Here is an 18480-nt window from a genome sequence, read left to right as displayed (position 1 = left end):
CACTCGATTTCTTTGCTTTTCACGCTATTACGCGGCACTGCGGTAGTAAAATCTGCATGTAGTCTTTCAGAGTACAGTTGTTGTCTGCAATGCTTTTAGGGTATCACTGGGACTGTTCAGACTGGGTCAGGCCAAGTCAGAACCCCTTACCTAACATCACGGAGGTTCCTGGCAGCGAAGTTCCAGACTCATCGAGCTTCCACAGCAATGAGAGCAACGAGTCCAACACTCATCAGCTACCACCAAGTAAGTTTTCACCGCCGCTTCACAGCTTTTCAACATCACGTCACACAGTAATTTACCTTAATTACTTCGCATGTAATTCTACGGTATATTATTACTAAAAAATAAAGCACTTCATCTGTGAAAAGAAAAAAAAAAAAACACATCATCAATCACGGTGATTTATTCAAACAATAGAACGTAACAACACAAAAGTATGATACCGTGTAACAGAATGCTCTGTCTTAAATTTCACAACTCAGGATTGAACATGAAACTAAGATACAGATTATTTTGCTACATTTCCGCATCATCTATTGCCGAATGTAAATCGATAACGTGGGAGTTTGATAATTACAAACGTCTCTCATTACACTTTACCTACTGTAGCTGACTTGGTGTAATTATTGAAATCCGGATATGTAATCAATTGAAAGTAAAATGGAAAAATTATGACTTTCAGTGCATGGTCCAGTAGATCCGTCAAGAGATATTGAAACCTTGGATGAAGATCAAGAATCAGAGTACGTAGGAGATTCTGAATGTGGAACAGAGTTTTCCGAACACAACTATTGCCCAGAAAGCCAGCGTTTGAACCCACTTGATAGCGGAGGCGAGGGAGAGTACAAGTACAAAGATACCGAGAGCTATATTCGCCATCCAAATTCATATCTACCACACTATAACATTCATACAGATACAGAGAACGAGACGAATCCGCTCAATGGACGCCTTAGTACTCTAGAGTCTGATGAAGAAGACGATGTAGTGCCTTATGGTTTTCCAAGCAGCCGACGGAACCGATGCCTCAAAGGAGACGATGTTGACGAAATAGGATCGGTGATCACTACTCTAGAAGAAAGAAATTCGCTGTTGGGCGGTGGAACCAGCAACAGCGATCTATCTACTAATCTGTGCGAGATCGATGATTCTGAATACGAGATCACAGATCAAAAGAACAGTAGTCGCGTGTGGTTACCCGGCAATGGCATCACGCAAACCTCGGTGTGACAAACAATTATGATTATCTTCGTACCCACTGACAATGGACTAAACGTGATCGTGTTTGTGTTCGTCGCAGGAACAGTTGTTGTTCTTAATCGCGATATTTTGTACATATTATCAATAACAGATAGATAGATAGGCAGTCGCTATGCAGGCAGCTATATTGAAATACCAACGTATAAATACAACATAGATAGTATAATTATAGAAATACGAATGATGGTGCGTGATGCAATAGCGGCGCACACCATTCACACAGATTATGTCATGATTATTAGTAGACAGCAAGGGTTATACTCATACTGGACTTTTGAATACTTAGGTTTTATTACCTAATTTGCAGCCTATTAAACATACTACAAATACGACTCGAGTGGCAGCGATTGATAATTGAGTTTATTACTATTTTACATGCGCTATCGGTCGACAGTTGAATGCACACACACACAACTGACGCTACAACCAAGCTCTCCTCGGTAATGTATTCGGTATAGTCATATATTTAACGGAGAGGAGAAAATTGTGAAAGAACCATGAAATCTTCGTAAAAAAGACCTATTCATATTCTTACGTGAAAGAAAGACAAATTTAAATTCACTGCATTCATCATGATCACGTTGATAGACCAATTACTATAATTTAATGATGAGATATTATTATTAATTTAAGTCAAGTGTTTTCCACGCATTTTTTCGCTGTACACGATGCATTTCGACAATGCAGAGGGATTATAAAATACCTACATATAACATATTATTATATATAACATATAAATAAATATACATATCGATTCGTTCGCGTATTTTTATTAACTGATTACCATAATGTTATTTTGATAAATTGTAAATGAACTGATGGACTACTTAATAATATTGTATAATGAACTACCATGAATTTACTGTATGATACTGTACTGTATACTATAGGTATAGTAAGGGAATAATGAATTTGAAAAATGCTAGTGGCAGTGAGCTGCTCCGCAAGCAGTGAGCATGTGCGAATGAGAGCGCGTGAATGTATGTGTGGGTAAGATGTGTTGAATGCACAAAGTATATACATAGTTGAAAAAAGATATAAAATATTTTTACTGTGATGATAATAATGTTTGTACGATGATTAAAAAGAAGAAAAAAAATATGAAGAAAAAGCATACTGCAATGACTTGTAATATAATGACCGAAATGTTAAACCATCAAATGAACCAATGTTTTATAACTTGAAAAAAACAAAAAAAAAAAAAAAACAACTAGAACTATACTACCTGGGGAATGTTCCTCGCCTACAACTAATGTCTATTAATTAACTCCAGTAAAAATATATAGTGTACTTTCGTTTCATTTATCAAAATGATCACCGTCAATTATCAGATGGGACAATACGTGTATATATATACTACTGTATATCTGTAATTGAAATTTTGGTGCTACCTACATCAAATTTTAAACCTGTCCCAATATTCTGATAAGACTGCACGGTAATATTAGCAATTTTGCTGATAATTACAGATTCATTTTTATACGTCGTATTCACAATTTAAGTATGAACGAAAAACGTTGTTTGAACCATTAATTGTAATATACTTACGAAACTACAAATTAACGTCCCATCTTTCATTCGCTAATTGAGATTGCCATTACGCAAAGTATATAGGTATTATTTCTTCGCAGTATAATATCTAATTACATATAATAATAAGGAATTTATTACGATTATTAATTATCATGCGGAAACAGAACCATAAGCCATTAATTTGTATACATATTCATAAATAATACTTTCATTCCGTCAGAAAATATACTTAACTTTCTTTTGTAAGACGATATAATTCAATTGTGACTTAATTCAGTGCAAGATGGCGCTGACATTTTTGTACAACACATCAAATAAGAGTTTTTCGGTGACAAATAAAGTTCTTGTGTTCCTGGCATAGGATACTGGTCTGCAATAGACATCAGCGCCTACTTTCGCATTGTATGAAATAATAATTTGCGAACTGTACAATTGTGATTGTTAGCGCCGACTCAACATACATAAAGGATGATTTTCAAGTCGGCTAATCAAATCTTTATTCTTGATACGTTTATTATCGTGATTATGAAACTGATTAGCTCTCAGCTGACCGGAACTGCCAAGCAACATACACTTTACATTCAGAATACACCCATAGTCAGATTCATTGCCAAAATCAACTAAGAGGGGGCGCCACCGTAGTTATCAACTGGGACGTAACACCGATCGCAATCTCGAAAATGAGGTCAGTATATGTTCGACCGTCAACGCGACTACACACTCGCTACACTATCCAGACAGTCAGTTGGAGACGAGGATATATCCAGTGATTGAGTGGGCACAGTGAACGCGTGTGTATGTGTGTGTGCAGTACACTTTTCCGACATAATCTAAAATCTAATTCCCGAATCTTCCGGAAGCGTCCGTTACGACGTCACATCACGGACGTAACGCTCTGTAGAGGTCCCATGATTGAGAAGTGCAAGCGTCGGTGTTGCGGCGATACGTTCAGGGTATTCACATAACCCAGAGACGCCATCCGCCGAGCCGTCCGAATGTGACGTCGTTACGGTACCTGGTGGAAATTTCCGAATGCTAGACACTGGAATCGTTCACACAGTTACAGTTAGACTCACATCAGTAGTTTTGGTCACCAATGCGACTGTCAACTCGGAGTAAAAACGGAACGCAGTTCGCAGTTGACTGCGTGACGTCACGGTCGGCACTACTCGAAGTATGTTTCGGAATACACCCATAGACAGATTCATTGCTGAAATCAACTAAGAGAGGGTGTCACCGGAGTTATCAGCTGGGACGTAACACCGATCGGAATCCTGAAAATGAGGTCAGTATATTTTTGACCGTCAACGCGACTATACACTCGTAACCCTTTCCAAAAAGTTCATTGGCGACGTGAATAAACACAGTGATTGAGCATGCACAGTGTACATATGCGTATGTATCTGTACAGTACAGTATTCCGACACAATCTAAAATCTAATTGCCGAATCTTCCAGAAGTGTCCGTTAGGACGAGACACCACGCACATAACGCTCTGTAGAGGTCGCATACCTCAAAAGTGCAAGCGTCGGTGTTGTAGCGATACGTTCAGGGTATTCACAAAACCCAGGGATGCCACCCGCCGAGGCGTCCGACGTGCCCATAGAGATATAAGATTAGAGTACGTGAGTCAGCCGATACGACCAGTAGCGGGATTCTGCAACTCTCTACCGACAATTATCGCTGTCGCTTGCATCGACGTTGCTAGCGACGTACGGTGATTCTGTAACTAAGACGTAACGATATTCATCGATGCAAAACCAGTCACAAGCGCATCGATAAATGTCGATAGATTTTCAGCAAATTTGACAACGTCGCAGATATTATCACGAAAAATCTAGTAACTTCGGATAGATTATTTGTGATCGCAAACAAAATCTGTATCTTTGCTGTGATCATTCCTAGCGTTGTATAAAAAAACTTTTCTCCGATTAATCAAAAATGGAAAAAATGGAACAGTGCAAGTATACTGAGCCCAAACAGTCCCGATGGTTTTGGCTACTTTGAGTACTATTAACTATACAAATGTTGCAATGCTCAACTAAACTGATTTGGAGAAAAGACCTTATGTCCTCTGTTCGTCATCTATTAATGACTAGAGTTACTCTATCTAAGTAATTGCATAAAATTCAGAAATATTATTTCAATTTAGTTTGACTGAACCCGCTTCACGGGTCTATTTCTCAACATCGAAACAGTTGATCAAATATTATTATTTAATCCATTCTACAGCGAATAAAAAATGAACTTGTTATTTGTTATATTCAAAAGCCATCGGGAGATTTGATAAAATACTATTATTAAAACAACCATTTCCATATCTTATAAACGGACTTGTATTGGAAGATATTGAGGATTTAGTCAACGTAACCTTGAAAGTATGTTTTTAAATTTTATACAATTAGTTGGATAATGAACACCGTTTTATAGAGAACGTGTACAGATTATATTATAGTGCTGAAAAAAATAATTGCTTGTTAATGTGGATCTTCATATTCATTTGCATGATTGAGATTTCAACCCTTTTTAAGAGTGAACCATCGTGATGTCTTTTATTTTTTTTTCTGACACTACCGCATGTGCACACGTACAAGTGAATTTCGCAACGTGAATTCTCAAACCGAGAGCATACTTTACAAATGTATGTATGTATATAATATTTATTGATCCCCTTGGGGTTACAAAGACTTCCATTTTCCTCTCCCTCTACAATAATTCTACATGTTTTCTTAACCTATTCTTATCCTACTCTTACATCCTACCTTATCCTTACTTATTTTCTAATTGACTGTGCCCTGTGCCGTTGCCTTGCCATTCCCTTACTTTCCCTCTTATCCTCTCCATATTCTTTATCCTTATCTTTACTTAACCTTATCCTATTTTACCTTATTCTATTCCCTATTTGTCCTTATCCTACTCGACTTCCGTTTCCCATTAATCTCTCACTCTTTCATTCTCGCGTACCTCCCTGATCCTTTCCAGTTCTCTCATCCAAACTTCTCCCGCCCACTCCTCACCTAACATCTCCCTCACCACCTCCTGCCAGCTTTCCCCCCTTCTATCGAAGCCCACGCACCTTTCCCATACGTGCTCCCATGTTTCCTCCTCCCCCCGCACACCCTACACCTTCTCTTTTCTTCTTCTTCCCAGTAACTTGCCACCTTCATCTCGCTTCCTAATCTAAATCTTGCCACCCTTGTCCACCTGCTTTCCCCCAGCCCTTTCCCAGATAACCTGGTATCCCTTTTCCCTTCACTAACCTGTACCATCTGTTGTACCTCGATTCCCTTATTTTTTCCCGCCTCTCTTTTCTCTGTTCTTCCCTCTCTCTCTCCTCTATTTCCCTAAAATCCACCTTTCCCCTCTCCTTTCTCGCGGCTACCTCTCTACTCTCTGCTTCCCTTTCCGCAAAAAAACTTTCCCTTTCTCTTTCCCATCTCGATCCCTGCCTCCCAACTTCTACCTTTTCCCTTATCTCTTCCCAGCATCTCCTAGCCAACTCGCTACCCTCCCCTCTCTACAGCTTCCTTTCAAAATTCCATGCCCTTCTCCCTGCCCTAATCCTTAGCTTTTCCCTCTGTAGCTCCTTCCTTACTAAATATCCCGGTTTTCGCCCATCCACTCCTAAGGTCCATCTCAAAAATCTATCCTGTACCGCCTCGACCGCCCTCCACTCCCTTCACCGCCATACCTCCGATGCGTACTCTATTACCGTCCATACTAGCCTGTCAAATAACCAAATCCTTTTTTCCCAATCCCTCCCAAACCTTCTTTTTCCTATCCCCCATACCTGCCTCATTACTACCCCTGACTTCCGTACTCTCTCTTTTACGTGTGCTTCCTGGCCCCCATCGCACTCTACTATATACCCTAGGTAGCTGAACTCTTTGACCTCCTCTATCTTTTTCCCTTTCCATTGCCAGTCCATTTTTTTTTTCTTTCTGCCGCCTCCTTTCCTACATCTCATAATCGTTGATTTCCCTACATTTACCGTCATCCTTTTCCTGTCCATATACCTTTATAACTTCCTAAACATTACCTCCATCTCCTCTTCGCGTTCCGCTAGTAGCACTATGTCATCGGCATACGCTAACGTCTAATCTCTTCCCTCTGCAGAGCTCCCTTTCCTCGTCCCCCTTCGTATTTGCTGCCCCCCCCCCCGCCTTCTGTTACCTTGCTCTCCACTCCACCTCATAATTCCATGAAATACTCCCTCCACTCCTGATCGCCTATTTCCTCATTCACCCTCTTCCACTTCTTTCTTTCCCTGTTAACTATCTCTCATACCTTGCTTTCTGTCCTTGCTTCCGCTGCTGCTTTGATGAATTCCGCATTTTTCTTTCTTTTTCCTCTCCTCGCATAGCCTATTATATTCCCTTTTTTCCTTTCTATACGCTTCCCCGTCCCCCTCCCCCTTTCTCCAGTTCCTTAGACTTTGCCTTACTTCCGCTTTTTTTCGCCTACATTCCTCATCCCACCAACCCTTTTTCACTTCACTTCCCCTCCCTCCTACTTCTAAACTGCCTCTACTGCCCCCCTCATCCATACTATTACCGGGTGATGGTCCGAGTCAACCCTATCCCCAATCTCTATCCTTTTGACCCTATTCCTTACCTCGCTGTCTCCTATAGCGTAATCTATCACCGTCACCCCCGCCCCTCCTACAGACGTAAATTCTCCCTCCTCATCACCCTCTATGTTCTCATTCATTATTGCCCATCCTGTCTCTTCCAAAAATTGCATCAGCTGCTTACTTTCTGAGGTTATTTTCCTATCCTCTGATTTCCTACTCCTACTCTCCTCCTCTCCTTCTCCCCAGCATCCTCCCCCCTCCTGCCCCGTCCTGGCATTAAAATCCCCCCCCATTAGCACTTTTGTTCCTCCATCTGACTCTTCGACCTCTCCTTCAATTCCCCTATCTTCTCTTTTAGATCCCCATTTACGTATATTCCTATTACTAGCCATTCCCCCCCCCCCTCCCTCTCTGCACTTATTTTCCTTATTATCATCCCCTATTTTAACTCTTCCCTCCCTCCCGCCCCGCTTACTATCTCCTCTCTTACCCCTGATAGCATTCCGCCCATTGCTCTTCCCTTCCTATTTTCTTTCACCGCATACTACACTTCCCATTCATACCTTGCCGGCAACTTATTCGTAACCTTTTCCCACCCCTTTTTCTCTATCCATGTCTCCATTCAAAATATTACATCCCACTCCCTTAGACCCGTCCAAAAATTTTCGTCCTTTCTCGCAAGCCCCGCCACGTTCCAGAAAACTACTTTCGAACCCTCCCTTTCCGCCTCACCTACTTCTCTCTCTCTCCTCTTTCTCTCCCGCACCCCCTGCTTCTGCCCCTCCCCACTACCCATTCCCCCGACTGCCTTTCCCTACTTCCCCCGGCCTGTGCCTCTATATCTCCCTCTTGCCTTTCCTCACTTGTTGTCCTATCCCTTTCACCATCCCCTACTTTTCCCCTCCCCTCCCCTTGCCCCTTTTCCCTCTCTCTCCCTGCACCGTCTCTAAGCACCTCTTCTATCTCATCCCACTTCCACATCCTCCCTTCTATCCAAATCTTTGCATACCCTATTCTTACTCTGTTTACCCTTCTCTTCTCGGTAGCTGCTATCTCCCTCAAATGCCATTTTATTCTCCTCTCTGCCCAGGTGAGATCCTCCTCCATTCTCTCCTCCCTCCCTAGTAGGTCTGGGTATAAAACACGGTCGACTTATATGCGACAGGTGTATAAAATACAGTGCAGGTGTACACGAGCCGGCACGGAACTCTTGCGTCAGCAAATTCCGCGCCGGCAGTAGGCCGCGTACCGTGTGTACGCTAAGTAGTACGGGCAGACGCAACAGTGCAGGCAAGCCGGCGCGAAACCCTTGCGTCAGCAAATTCCGCGCCGGCAGTAGGTCGCGCACTGTGTGTACGTACTGTACGTACTGTAGAACGGGCAGAGCAATAATGAATAACAATTGCTCAACTGCTCTGTAGGATAACTAACACGCTAGGCATATGATATAGGGAATAACTAACATGTAGCAAATAATTGTTATGAAACTAACCATTAACATGTAGGACTACATTAATACTAATTGCGGGACAAGTACAGGCGGGCCGGTGCGGAAAACTTGCGTCAGCAAATTCCGTGCCGTCAGTAGGTCACGCGCTGCAAGAGTAGCAAGCGGGTGACTGCTTACATAAGTAGTGAGTAAGTAATTACCGTAAAGTAGGGATAGTAATTAATTATAAATAGCGAGTAGGTACGAGGAATGGAAGGGAGGCGTAGCCTTGACAGGCCGGCAAGGAGCATGCTCCGCGCCGGCTGGCGAGCTGGCCACGGAGAGAATAAGAGGCCAGGAAAACAGGCCGGCCACAGGGACGAGGTGAAGTAATGCGAAAGCGGTTCCGCCTCGTCCTGGGTGATGAGCGGCAAAGGGGTTTTAGCCGGTAAAAATCCGGCACTATCCGATGACATCCAAGAACAACCGGATGTCTTTTGAAGATTTCCCCTTCGCCGCTGAACAAAAAAAAAAAAAAGGTTAGGCTGGGCTGGGCTGGGCTAGGCTGGGCTGGGCGGGGGGATTGGGGATTGGGGATTGGGGATTGGGGATTGGGGATTGGGGATTGGGGGGGATTGGGGATTGGGGATCTCGGGGATCTCGGGGATCTCGGGGAACTCGGGTATCTCGGGGATCTCGGGGGTCTCGGGGATCTAGGGGATCTCTCGGGGATCTCGGGGATCTCTCGGGGATCTCGGGGATCTCGGGGATCTCGGGGATCTCTCGGGGATCTCGGGGATCTCGGGGATCTCGGGGATCTCGGGGATCTCGGGGATCTCGGGGATCTCGGGGATCTCGATGATCTCGGGGATCTCGGAGATCTCGGGGATCTCTCGGGGATCTCGGGGATCTCTCGGGGATCTCAGGGATCTCTCGGGGATCTCGGGGATCTCGGGAATCTCTCGGGGATCTCGGGGATCTCGGGGATCTCGGGGAACTCGGGGATCTCGGGGATCTCGGGGATCTCGGGGATCTCGGGGATCTCGGGGATCTCGGGGATCTCGGGGATCTCGGGGATCTCGGGGATCTCGGGGATCTCGGGGATCTCGGGGATCTCTCGGGGATCTCGGGGATCTCGGGGATCTCGGGGATCTCGGGGATCTCTCGGGGATCTCGGGGATCTCGGGGATCTCGGGGATCTCGGGGATCTCGGGGATCTCGGGGATCTCTCGGGGATCTCGGGGATCTCGGGGATCTCGGGGATCTCGGGGATCTCTCGGGGATCTCGGGAATCTCGGGGATCTCGGGGATCTCGGGGATCTCTCAGGGATCTCGGGGATCTCGGGGATCTCGGGGATCTCTCGGGAATCTCGGGGATCTCGGGGATCTCGGGGATCTCGGGGATCTCGGGGATCTCTCGGGGATCTCGGGGATCTCGGGGATCTCGGGGATCTCGGGGATCTCTCGGGGATCTCGGGGATCTCGGGGATCTCGGGGATCTCGGGGATCTCGGGGATCTCTCGGGGATCTCGGGGATCTCGGGGATCTCTCGGGGATCTCGGGGATCTCGGGGATCTCGGGGATCTCGGGAATCTCTCGGGGATCTCGGGGATCTCGGGGATCTCGGGAATCTCTCGGGGATCTCGGGGATCTCGGGGATCTCGGGGATCTCGGGGATCTCTCGGGGATCTCGGGGATCTCGGGGATCTCGGGGATCTCGGGGATCTCGGGGATCTCGGGGATCTCGGGGATCTCGGGGATCTCTCGGGGATCTCTCGGGGATCTCGGGGATCTCGGGGATCTCGGGGATCTCTCGGGGATCTCTCGGGGATCTCTCAGGGATCTCGGGGATCTCGGGGATCTCGGGGATCTCGGGGATCTCTCGGGGATCTCGGGGATCTCGGGAATCTCGGGGATCTCGGGGATCTCGGGGATCTCTCGAGGATCTCGGGGATCTCGGGGATCTCGGGGATCTCGGGGATCTCGGGGATCTCGGGAATCTCGGGGATCTCTCGGGGATCTCGGGGATCTCGGGGATCTCGGGGATCTCTCGGGGATCTCGGGGATCTCGGGGATCTCGGGGATCTCGGGGATCTCTCGTGGATCTCGGGGATCTCGGGGATCTCGGGGATCTCGGGGATCTCGGGGATCTCGGGGATCTCGGGGATCTCTCGGGGATCTCGGGGATCTCGGGGATCTCGGGGATCTCGGGAATCTCTCGGGGATCTCGGGGATCTCGGGGATCTCGGGGATCTCTCGGGGATCTCGGGGATCTCGGGGATCTCGGGGATCTCGGGGATCTCGGGGATCTCTCGGGGATCTCGGGGATCTCGGGGATCTCGGGGATCTCGGGGATCTCTCGGGGATCTCGGGGATCTCGGGGATCTCGGGGATCTCTCGGGGATCTCGGGGATCTCGGGGATCTCGGGGATCTCGGGGATCTCTCGGGGATCTCGGGGATCTCGGGGATCTCGGGGATCTCGGGGATCTCGGGGATCTCGGGGATCTCTCGGGGATCTCGGGGATCTCGGGGATCTCGGGAATCTCTCGGGGATCTCGGGGATCTCGGGGATCTCGGGGATCTCGGGGATCTCTCGGGGATCTCGGGGATCTCGGGGATCTCGGGGATCTCGGGGATCTCGGGGATCTCTCGGGGATCTCGGGGATCTCGGGGATCTCGGGGATCTCGGGGATCTCTCGGGGATCTCGGGGATCTCGGGGATCTCGGGGATCTCGGGGATCTCGGGGATCTCTCGGGGATCTCGGGGATCTCGGGGATCTCGGAGATCTCGGGGATCTCTCGGGGATCTCGGGGATCTCGGGGATCTCGGGGATCTCGGGGATCTCTCGGGGATCTCGGGGATCTCGGGGATCTCGGGGATCTCTCGGGAATCTCGGGGATCTCGGGGATCTCGGGGATCTCTCGGGAATCTCGGGGATCTCGGGGATCTCGGGGATCTCGGGGATCTCGGGGATCTCTCGGGGATCTCGGGGATCTCGGGGATCTCGGGGATCTCGAGGATCTCGGGGATCTCTCGGGGATCTCGGGGATCTCGGGGATCTCGGGGATCTCGGGGATCTCGGGGATCTCTCGGGGATCTCGGGGATCTCGGGGATCTCGGGAATCTCTCGGGGATCTCGGGGATCTCGGGGATCTCGGGGATCTCGGGGATCTCTCGGGGATCTCGGGGATCTCGGGGATCTCGGGGATCTCGGGGATCTCGGGGATCTCGGGGATCTCTCGGGGATCTCGGGGATCTCGGGGATCTCGGGGATCTCGGGGATCTCTCGGGGATCTCGGGGATCTCGGGGATCTCGGGGATCTCTCGCGGATCTCGGGGATCTCGGGGATCTCGGGGATCTCGGTGATCTCTCGGGGATCTCGGGGATCTCGGGGATCTCGGGGATCTCTCGGGAATCTCGGGGATCTCGGGGATCTCGGGGATCTCTCGGGAATCTCGGGGATCTCGGGGATCTCGGGGATCTCTCGGGGATCTCGGGGATCTCGGGGATCTCGGGGATCTCTCGGGGATCTCGGGGATCTCGGGGATCTCGGGGATCTCGGGGATCTCGGGGATCTCGGGGATCTCGGGGATCTCGGGGATCTCGGGGATCTCTCGGGGATCTCGGGGATCTCGGGGATCTCGGGGATCTCGGGGATCTCGGGGATCTCGGGGATCTCTCGGGGATCTCGGGGATCTCGGGGATCTCGGGGATCTCGGGGATCTCGGGGATCTCGGGGATCTCGGGGATCTCGGGGATCTCGGGGATCTCTGGGGATCTCGGGGATCTCGGGGATCTCGGGGATCTCGGGGATCTCGGGGATCTCGGGGATCTCGGGGATCTCGGGGATCTCGGGGATCTCTCGGGGATCTCGGGGATCTCGGGGATCTCGGGGATCTCGAGGATCTCGGGGATCTCTCGGGGATCTCGGGGATCTCGGGGATCTCGGGGATCTCGGGGATCTCGGGGATCTCTCGGGGATCTCGGGGATCTCGGGGATCTCGGGGATCTCGGGGATCTCTCGGGGATCTCGGGGATCTCGGGGATCTCGGGGATCTCTCGGGGATCTCGGGGATCTCTCGGGGATCTCGGGGATCTCGGGGATCTCGGGGATCTCTCGGGGATCTCGGGGATCTCGGGGATCTCGGGGATCTCGGGGATCTCTCGGGGATCTCGGGGATCTCGGGGATCTCGGGGATCTCGGGGATCTCGGGGATCTCGGGGATCTCTCGGGGATCTCGGGGATCTCGGGGATCTCGGGAATCTCTCGGGGATCTCGGGGATCTCGGGGATCTCGGGGATCTCGGGGATCTCTCGGGGATCTCGGGGATCTCGGGGATCTCGGGGATCTCGGGGATCTCGGGGATCTCTCGGGGATCTCGGGGATCTCGGGGATCTCGGGGATCTCGGGGATCTCTCGGGGATCTCGGGGATCTCGGGGATCTCGGGGATCTCGGGGATCTCGGGGATCTCTCGGGGATCTCGGGGATCTCGGGGATCTCGGAGATCTCGGGGATCTCTCGGGGATCTCGGGGATCTCGGGGATCTCGGGGATCTCGGGGATCTCTCGGGGATCTCGGGGATCTCGGGGATCTCGGGGATCTCTCGGGAATCTCGGGGATCTCGGGGATCTCGGGGATCTCTCGGGAATCTCGGGGATCTCGGGGATCTCGGGGATCTCGGGGATCTCGGGGATCTCTCGGGGATCTCGGGGATCTCGGGGATCTCGGGGATCTCGAGGATCTCGGGGATCTCTCGGGGATCTCGGGGATCTCGGGGATCTCGGGGATCTCGGGGATCTCGGGGATCTCTCGGGGATCTCGGGGATCTCGGGGATCTCGGGAATCTCTCGGGGATCTCGGGGATCTCGGGGATCTCGGGGATCTCGGGGATCTCTCGGGGATCTCGGGGATCTCGGGGATCTCGGGGATCTCGGGGATCTCGGGGATCTCGGGGATCTCTCGGGGATCTCGGGGATCTCGGGGATCTCGGGGATCTCGGGGATCTCTCGGGGATCTCGGGGATCTCGGGGATCTCGGGGATCTCTCGCGGATCTCGGGGATCTCGGGGATCTCGGGGATCTCGGTGATCTCTCGGGGATCTCGGGGATCTCGGGGATCTCGGGGATCTCTCGGGAATCTCGGGGATCTCGGGGATCTCGGGGATCTCTCGGGAATCTCGGGGATCTCGGGGATCTCGGGGATCTCTCGGGGATCTCGGGGATCTCGGGGATCTCGGGGATCTCTCGGGGATCTCGGGGATCTCGGGGATCTCGGGGATCTCTCGGGGATCTCGGGGATCTCGGGGATCTCGGGGATCTCGGGGATCTCGGGGATCTCTCGGGGATCTCGGGGATCTCGGGGATCTCGGGGATCTCGGGGATCTCGGGGATCTCGGGGATCTCTCGGGGATCTCGGGGATCTCGGGGATCTCGGGAATCTCTCGGGGATCTCGGGGATCTCGGGGATCTCGGGAATCTCGGGGATCTCGGGGATCTCGGGGATCTCGGGGATCTCTCGGGAATCTCGGGGATCTCGGGGATCTCGGGGATCTCTCGGGAATCTCGGGGATCTCGGGGATCTCGGGGATCTCGGGGATCTCGGGGATCTCTCGGGGATCTCGGGGATCTCGGGGATCTCGGGGATCTCGAGGATCTCGGGGATCTCTCGGGGATCTCGGGGATCTCGGGGATCTCGGGGATCTCGGGGATCTCGGGGATCTCTCGGGGATCTCGGGGATCTCGGGGATCTCGGGGATCTCGGGGATCTCTCGGGGATCTCGGGGATCTCGGGGATCTCGGGGATCTCTCGGGGATCTCGGGGATCTCGGGGATCTCGGGGATCTCGGTGATCTCTCGGGGATCTCGGGGATCTCGGGGATCTCGGGGATCTCTCGGGAATCTCGGGGATCTCGGGGATCTCGGGGATCTCTCGGGAATCTCGGGGATCTCGGGGATCTCGGGGATCTCTCGGGGATCTCGGGGATCTCGGGGATCTCGGGGATCTCTCGGGGATCTCGGGGATCTCGGGGATCTCGGGGATCTCGGGGATCTCTCGTGGATCTCGGGGATCTCGGGGATCTCGGGGATCTCGGGGATCTCGGGGATCTCGGGGATCTCGGGGATCTCTCGGGGATCTCGGGGATCTCGGGGATCTCGGGGATCTCGGGAATCTCTCGGGGATCTCGGGGATCTCGGGGATCTCGGGGATCTCTCGGGGATCTCGGGGATCTCGGGGATCTCGGGGATCTCGGGGATCTCGGGGATCTCTCGGGGATCTCGGGGATCTCGGGGATCTCTCGGGGATCTCGGGGATCTCGGGGATCTCGGGGATCTCGGGGATCTCGGGGATCTCGGGGATCTCTCGGGGATCTCGGGGATCTCGGGGATCTCGGGAATCTCTCGGGGATCTCGGGGATCTCGGGGATCTCGGGGATCTCGGGGATCTCTCGGGGATCTCGGGGATCTCGGGCATCTCGGGGATCTCGGGGATCTCTCGGGGATCTCGGGGATCTCGGGGATCTCTCGGGGATCTCGGGGATCTCGGGGATCTCGGGGATCTCGGGGATCTCGGGGATCTCGGGGATCTCTCGGGGATCTCGGGGATCTCGGGGATCTCGGGAATCTCTCGGGGATCTCGGGGATCTCGGGGATCTCGGGGATCTCGGGGATCTCTCGGGGATCTCGGGGATCTCGGGGATCTCGGGGATCTCGGGGATCTCGGGGATCTCTCGGGAATCTCGGGGATCTCGGGGATCTCGGGGATCTCTCGGGAATCTTGGGGATCTCGGGGATCTCGGGGATCTCGGGGATCTCGGGGATCTCTCGGGGATCTCGGGGATCTCGGGGATCTCTCGGATCTCGGGGATCTCTCGGGGATCTCGGGGATCTCTCGGGGATCTCGGGGATCTCGGGGATCTCGAGGATCTCGGGAATCTCTCGGGGATCTCGGGGATCTCGGGGATCTCTCGGGGATCTCGGGGATCTCGGGGATCTCGGGGATCTCGAGGATCTCGGGGATCTCTCGGGGATCTCGGGGATCTCGGGGATCTCGGGGATCTCGGGGATCTCTCGGGGATCTCGGGGATCTCGGAGATCTCGAGGATCTCGGGAATCTCTCGGGGATCTCGGGGATCTCGGGGATCTCTCGGGGATCTCGGGGATCTCGGGGATCTCGGGGATCTCTCGGGGATCTCGGGGATCTCGGGGATCTCGGGGATCTCTCGGGGATCTCGGGGATCTCGGGGATCTCGGGGATCTCGGGGATCTCTCGGGGATCTCGGGGATCTCGGGGATCTCGGGGATCTCGGGGATCTCGGGGATCTCGGGGATCTCTCGGGGATCTCGGGGATCTCGGGGATCTCGGGAATCTCTCGGGGATCTCGGGGATCTCGGGGATCTCGGGGATCTCGGGGATCTCTCGGGGATCTCGGGGATCTCGGGGATCTCGGGGATCTCGGGGATCTCGGGGATCTCTCGGGGATCTCGGGGATCTCGGGGATCTCGGGGATCTCGGGGATCTCTCGGGGATCTCGGGGATCTCGGGGATCTCGGGGATCTCGGGGATCTCGGGGATCTCTCGGGGATCTCGGGGATCTCGGGGATCTCGGGGATCTCGGGGATCTCTCGGGGATCTCGGGGATCTCGGGGATCTCGGGGATCTCGGGGATCTCTCGGGGATCTCGGGGATCTCGGGGATCTCGGGGATCTCTCGGGAATCTCGGGGATCTCGGGGATCTCGGGGATCTCTCGGGAATCTCGGGGATCTCGGGGATCTCGGGGATCTCGGGGATCTCGGGGATCTCTCGGGGATCTCGGGGATCTCGGGGATCTCGGGGATCTCGAGGATCTCGGGGATCTCTCGGGGATCTCGGGGATCTCGGGGATCTCGGGGATCTCGGGGATCTCGGGGATCTCTCGGGGATCTCGGGGATCTCGGGGATCTCGGGGATCTCGGGGATCTCTCGGGGATCTCGGGGATCTCGGGGATCTCGGGGATCTCGGGGATCTCGGGGATCTCTCGGGGATCTCGGGGATCTCGGGGATCTCGGGAATCTCTCGGGGATCTCGGGGATCTCGGGGATCTCGGGGATCTCTCGGGGATCTCGGGGATCTCGGGGATCTCGGGGATCTCGGGGATCTCTCGGGGATCTCGGGGATCTCGGGGATCTCGGGGATCTCTCGGGGATCTCGGGGATCTCGGGGATCTCGGGGATCTCGGGGATTTCGGGGATCTCGGGGATCTCTCGGGGATCTCGGGGATCTCGGGGATCTCGGGGATCTCTCGGGGATCTCGGGGATCTCGGGGATCTCGGGGATCTCGGGGATCTCTCGGGGATCTCGGGGATCTCGGGGATCTCGGGGATCTCGGGGATCTCTCGGGGATCTCGGGGATCTCGGGGATCTCGGGGATCTCTCGGGAATCTCGGGGATCTCGGGAATCTCGGGGATCTCGGGGATCTCGGGGATCTCGGGGATCTCGGGGATCTCTCGGGGATCTCGGGGATCTCGGGGATCTCGGGGATCTCGGGGATCTCTCGGGGATCTCGGGGATCTCGGGGATCTCGGGGATCTCTCGGGAATCTCGGGGATCTCGGGGATCTCGGGGATCTCTCGGGAATCTCGGGGATCTCGGGGATCTCGGGGATCTCGGGGATCTCGGGGATCTCTCGGGGATCTCGGGGATCTCGGGGATCTCGAGGATCTCGGGGATCTCTCGGGGATCTCGGGGATCTCGGGGATCTCTCGGGGATCTCGGGGATCTCGGGGATCTCGGGGATCTCGGGGATTTCGGGGATCTCGGGGATCTCTCGGGGATCTCGGGGATCTCGGGGATCTCGGGGATCTCTCGGGGATCTCGGGGATCTCGGGGATCTCGGGGATCTCGGGGATCTCTCGGGGATCTCGGGGATCTCGGGGATCTCGGGGATCTCGGGGATCTCTCGGGGATCTCGGGGATCTCGGGGATCTCGGGGATCTCTCGGGGATCTCGGGGATCTCGGGGATCTCGGGAATCTCTCGGGGATCTCGGGGATCTCGGGGATCTCGGGGATCTCGGGGATTTCGGGGATCTCGGGGATCTCTCGGGGATCTCGGGGATCTCGGGGATCTCGGGGATCTCTCGGGGATCTCGGGGATCTCGGGGATCTCGGGGATCTCGGGGATCTCTCGGGGATCTCGGGGATCTCGGGGATCTCGGGGATCTCGGGGATCTCTCGGGGATCTCGGGGATCTCGGGGATCTCGGGGATCTCTCGGGAATCTCGGGGATCTCGGGGATCTCTCGGGAATCTCGGGGATCTCGGGGATCTCGGGGATCTCGGGGATCTCGGGGATCTCTCGGGGATCTCGGGGATCTCGGGGATCTCTCGGATCTCGGGGATCTCTCGGGGATCTCGGGGATCTCGGGGATCTCTCGGGGATCTCGGGGATCTCGGGGATCTCGGGGATCTCGGGGATCTCGGGGATCTCGGGGATCTCGGGGATCTCGGGGATCTCGGGGATCTCTCGGGGATCTCGGGGATCTCGGGGATCTCTCGGGGATCTCGGGGATCTCGGGGATCTCGGGGATCTCGGGAATCTCTCGGGGATCTCGGGGATCTCGGGGATCTCGGGAATCTCTCGGGGATCTCGGGGATCTCGGGGATCTCGGGGATCTCGGGGATCTCTCGGGGATCTCGGG

General features: G+C 53.5%; 1 protein-coding gene across 7 annotated transcripts in view; it reads left to right on the top strand.

The window, feature by feature from the left end:
• The window catches only part of LOC107224301 (fat-like cadherin-related tumor suppressor homolog), a 222825-nt gene extending 220283 nt beyond the window's left edge, over nt 1-2542 (top strand). For 5 of the 7 annotated variants that reach the window (XM_046744536.1, XM_046744535.1, XM_046744537.1 and 2 more), the window contains 2 exons: nt 100-246; nt 686-2542. In XM_046744536.1, coding sequence (XP_046600492.1) covers nt 100-246; nt 686-1233 — 695 coding nt within the window. In that variant the 3' untranslated portion in view covers nt 1234-2542. The remainder of the gene's footprint in view (nt 1-99; nt 247-685) is intronic. The other 2 variants (XM_046744538.1, XM_046744534.1) reach the window with 1 other exon arrangement.
• The last annotated feature ends 15938 nt before the right edge of the window (nt 2543-18480 follow it).

Source organism: Neodiprion lecontei, chromosome 6 (assembly GCF_021901455.1).
Source record: "Neodiprion lecontei isolate iyNeoLeco1 chromosome 6, iyNeoLeco1.1, whole genome shotgun sequence".
Classification (NCBI taxonomy): domain Eukaryota; kingdom Metazoa; phylum Arthropoda; class Insecta; order Hymenoptera; family Diprionidae; genus Neodiprion; species Neodiprion lecontei.
This window is presented reverse-complemented; position numbering and strand designations above follow the sequence as displayed.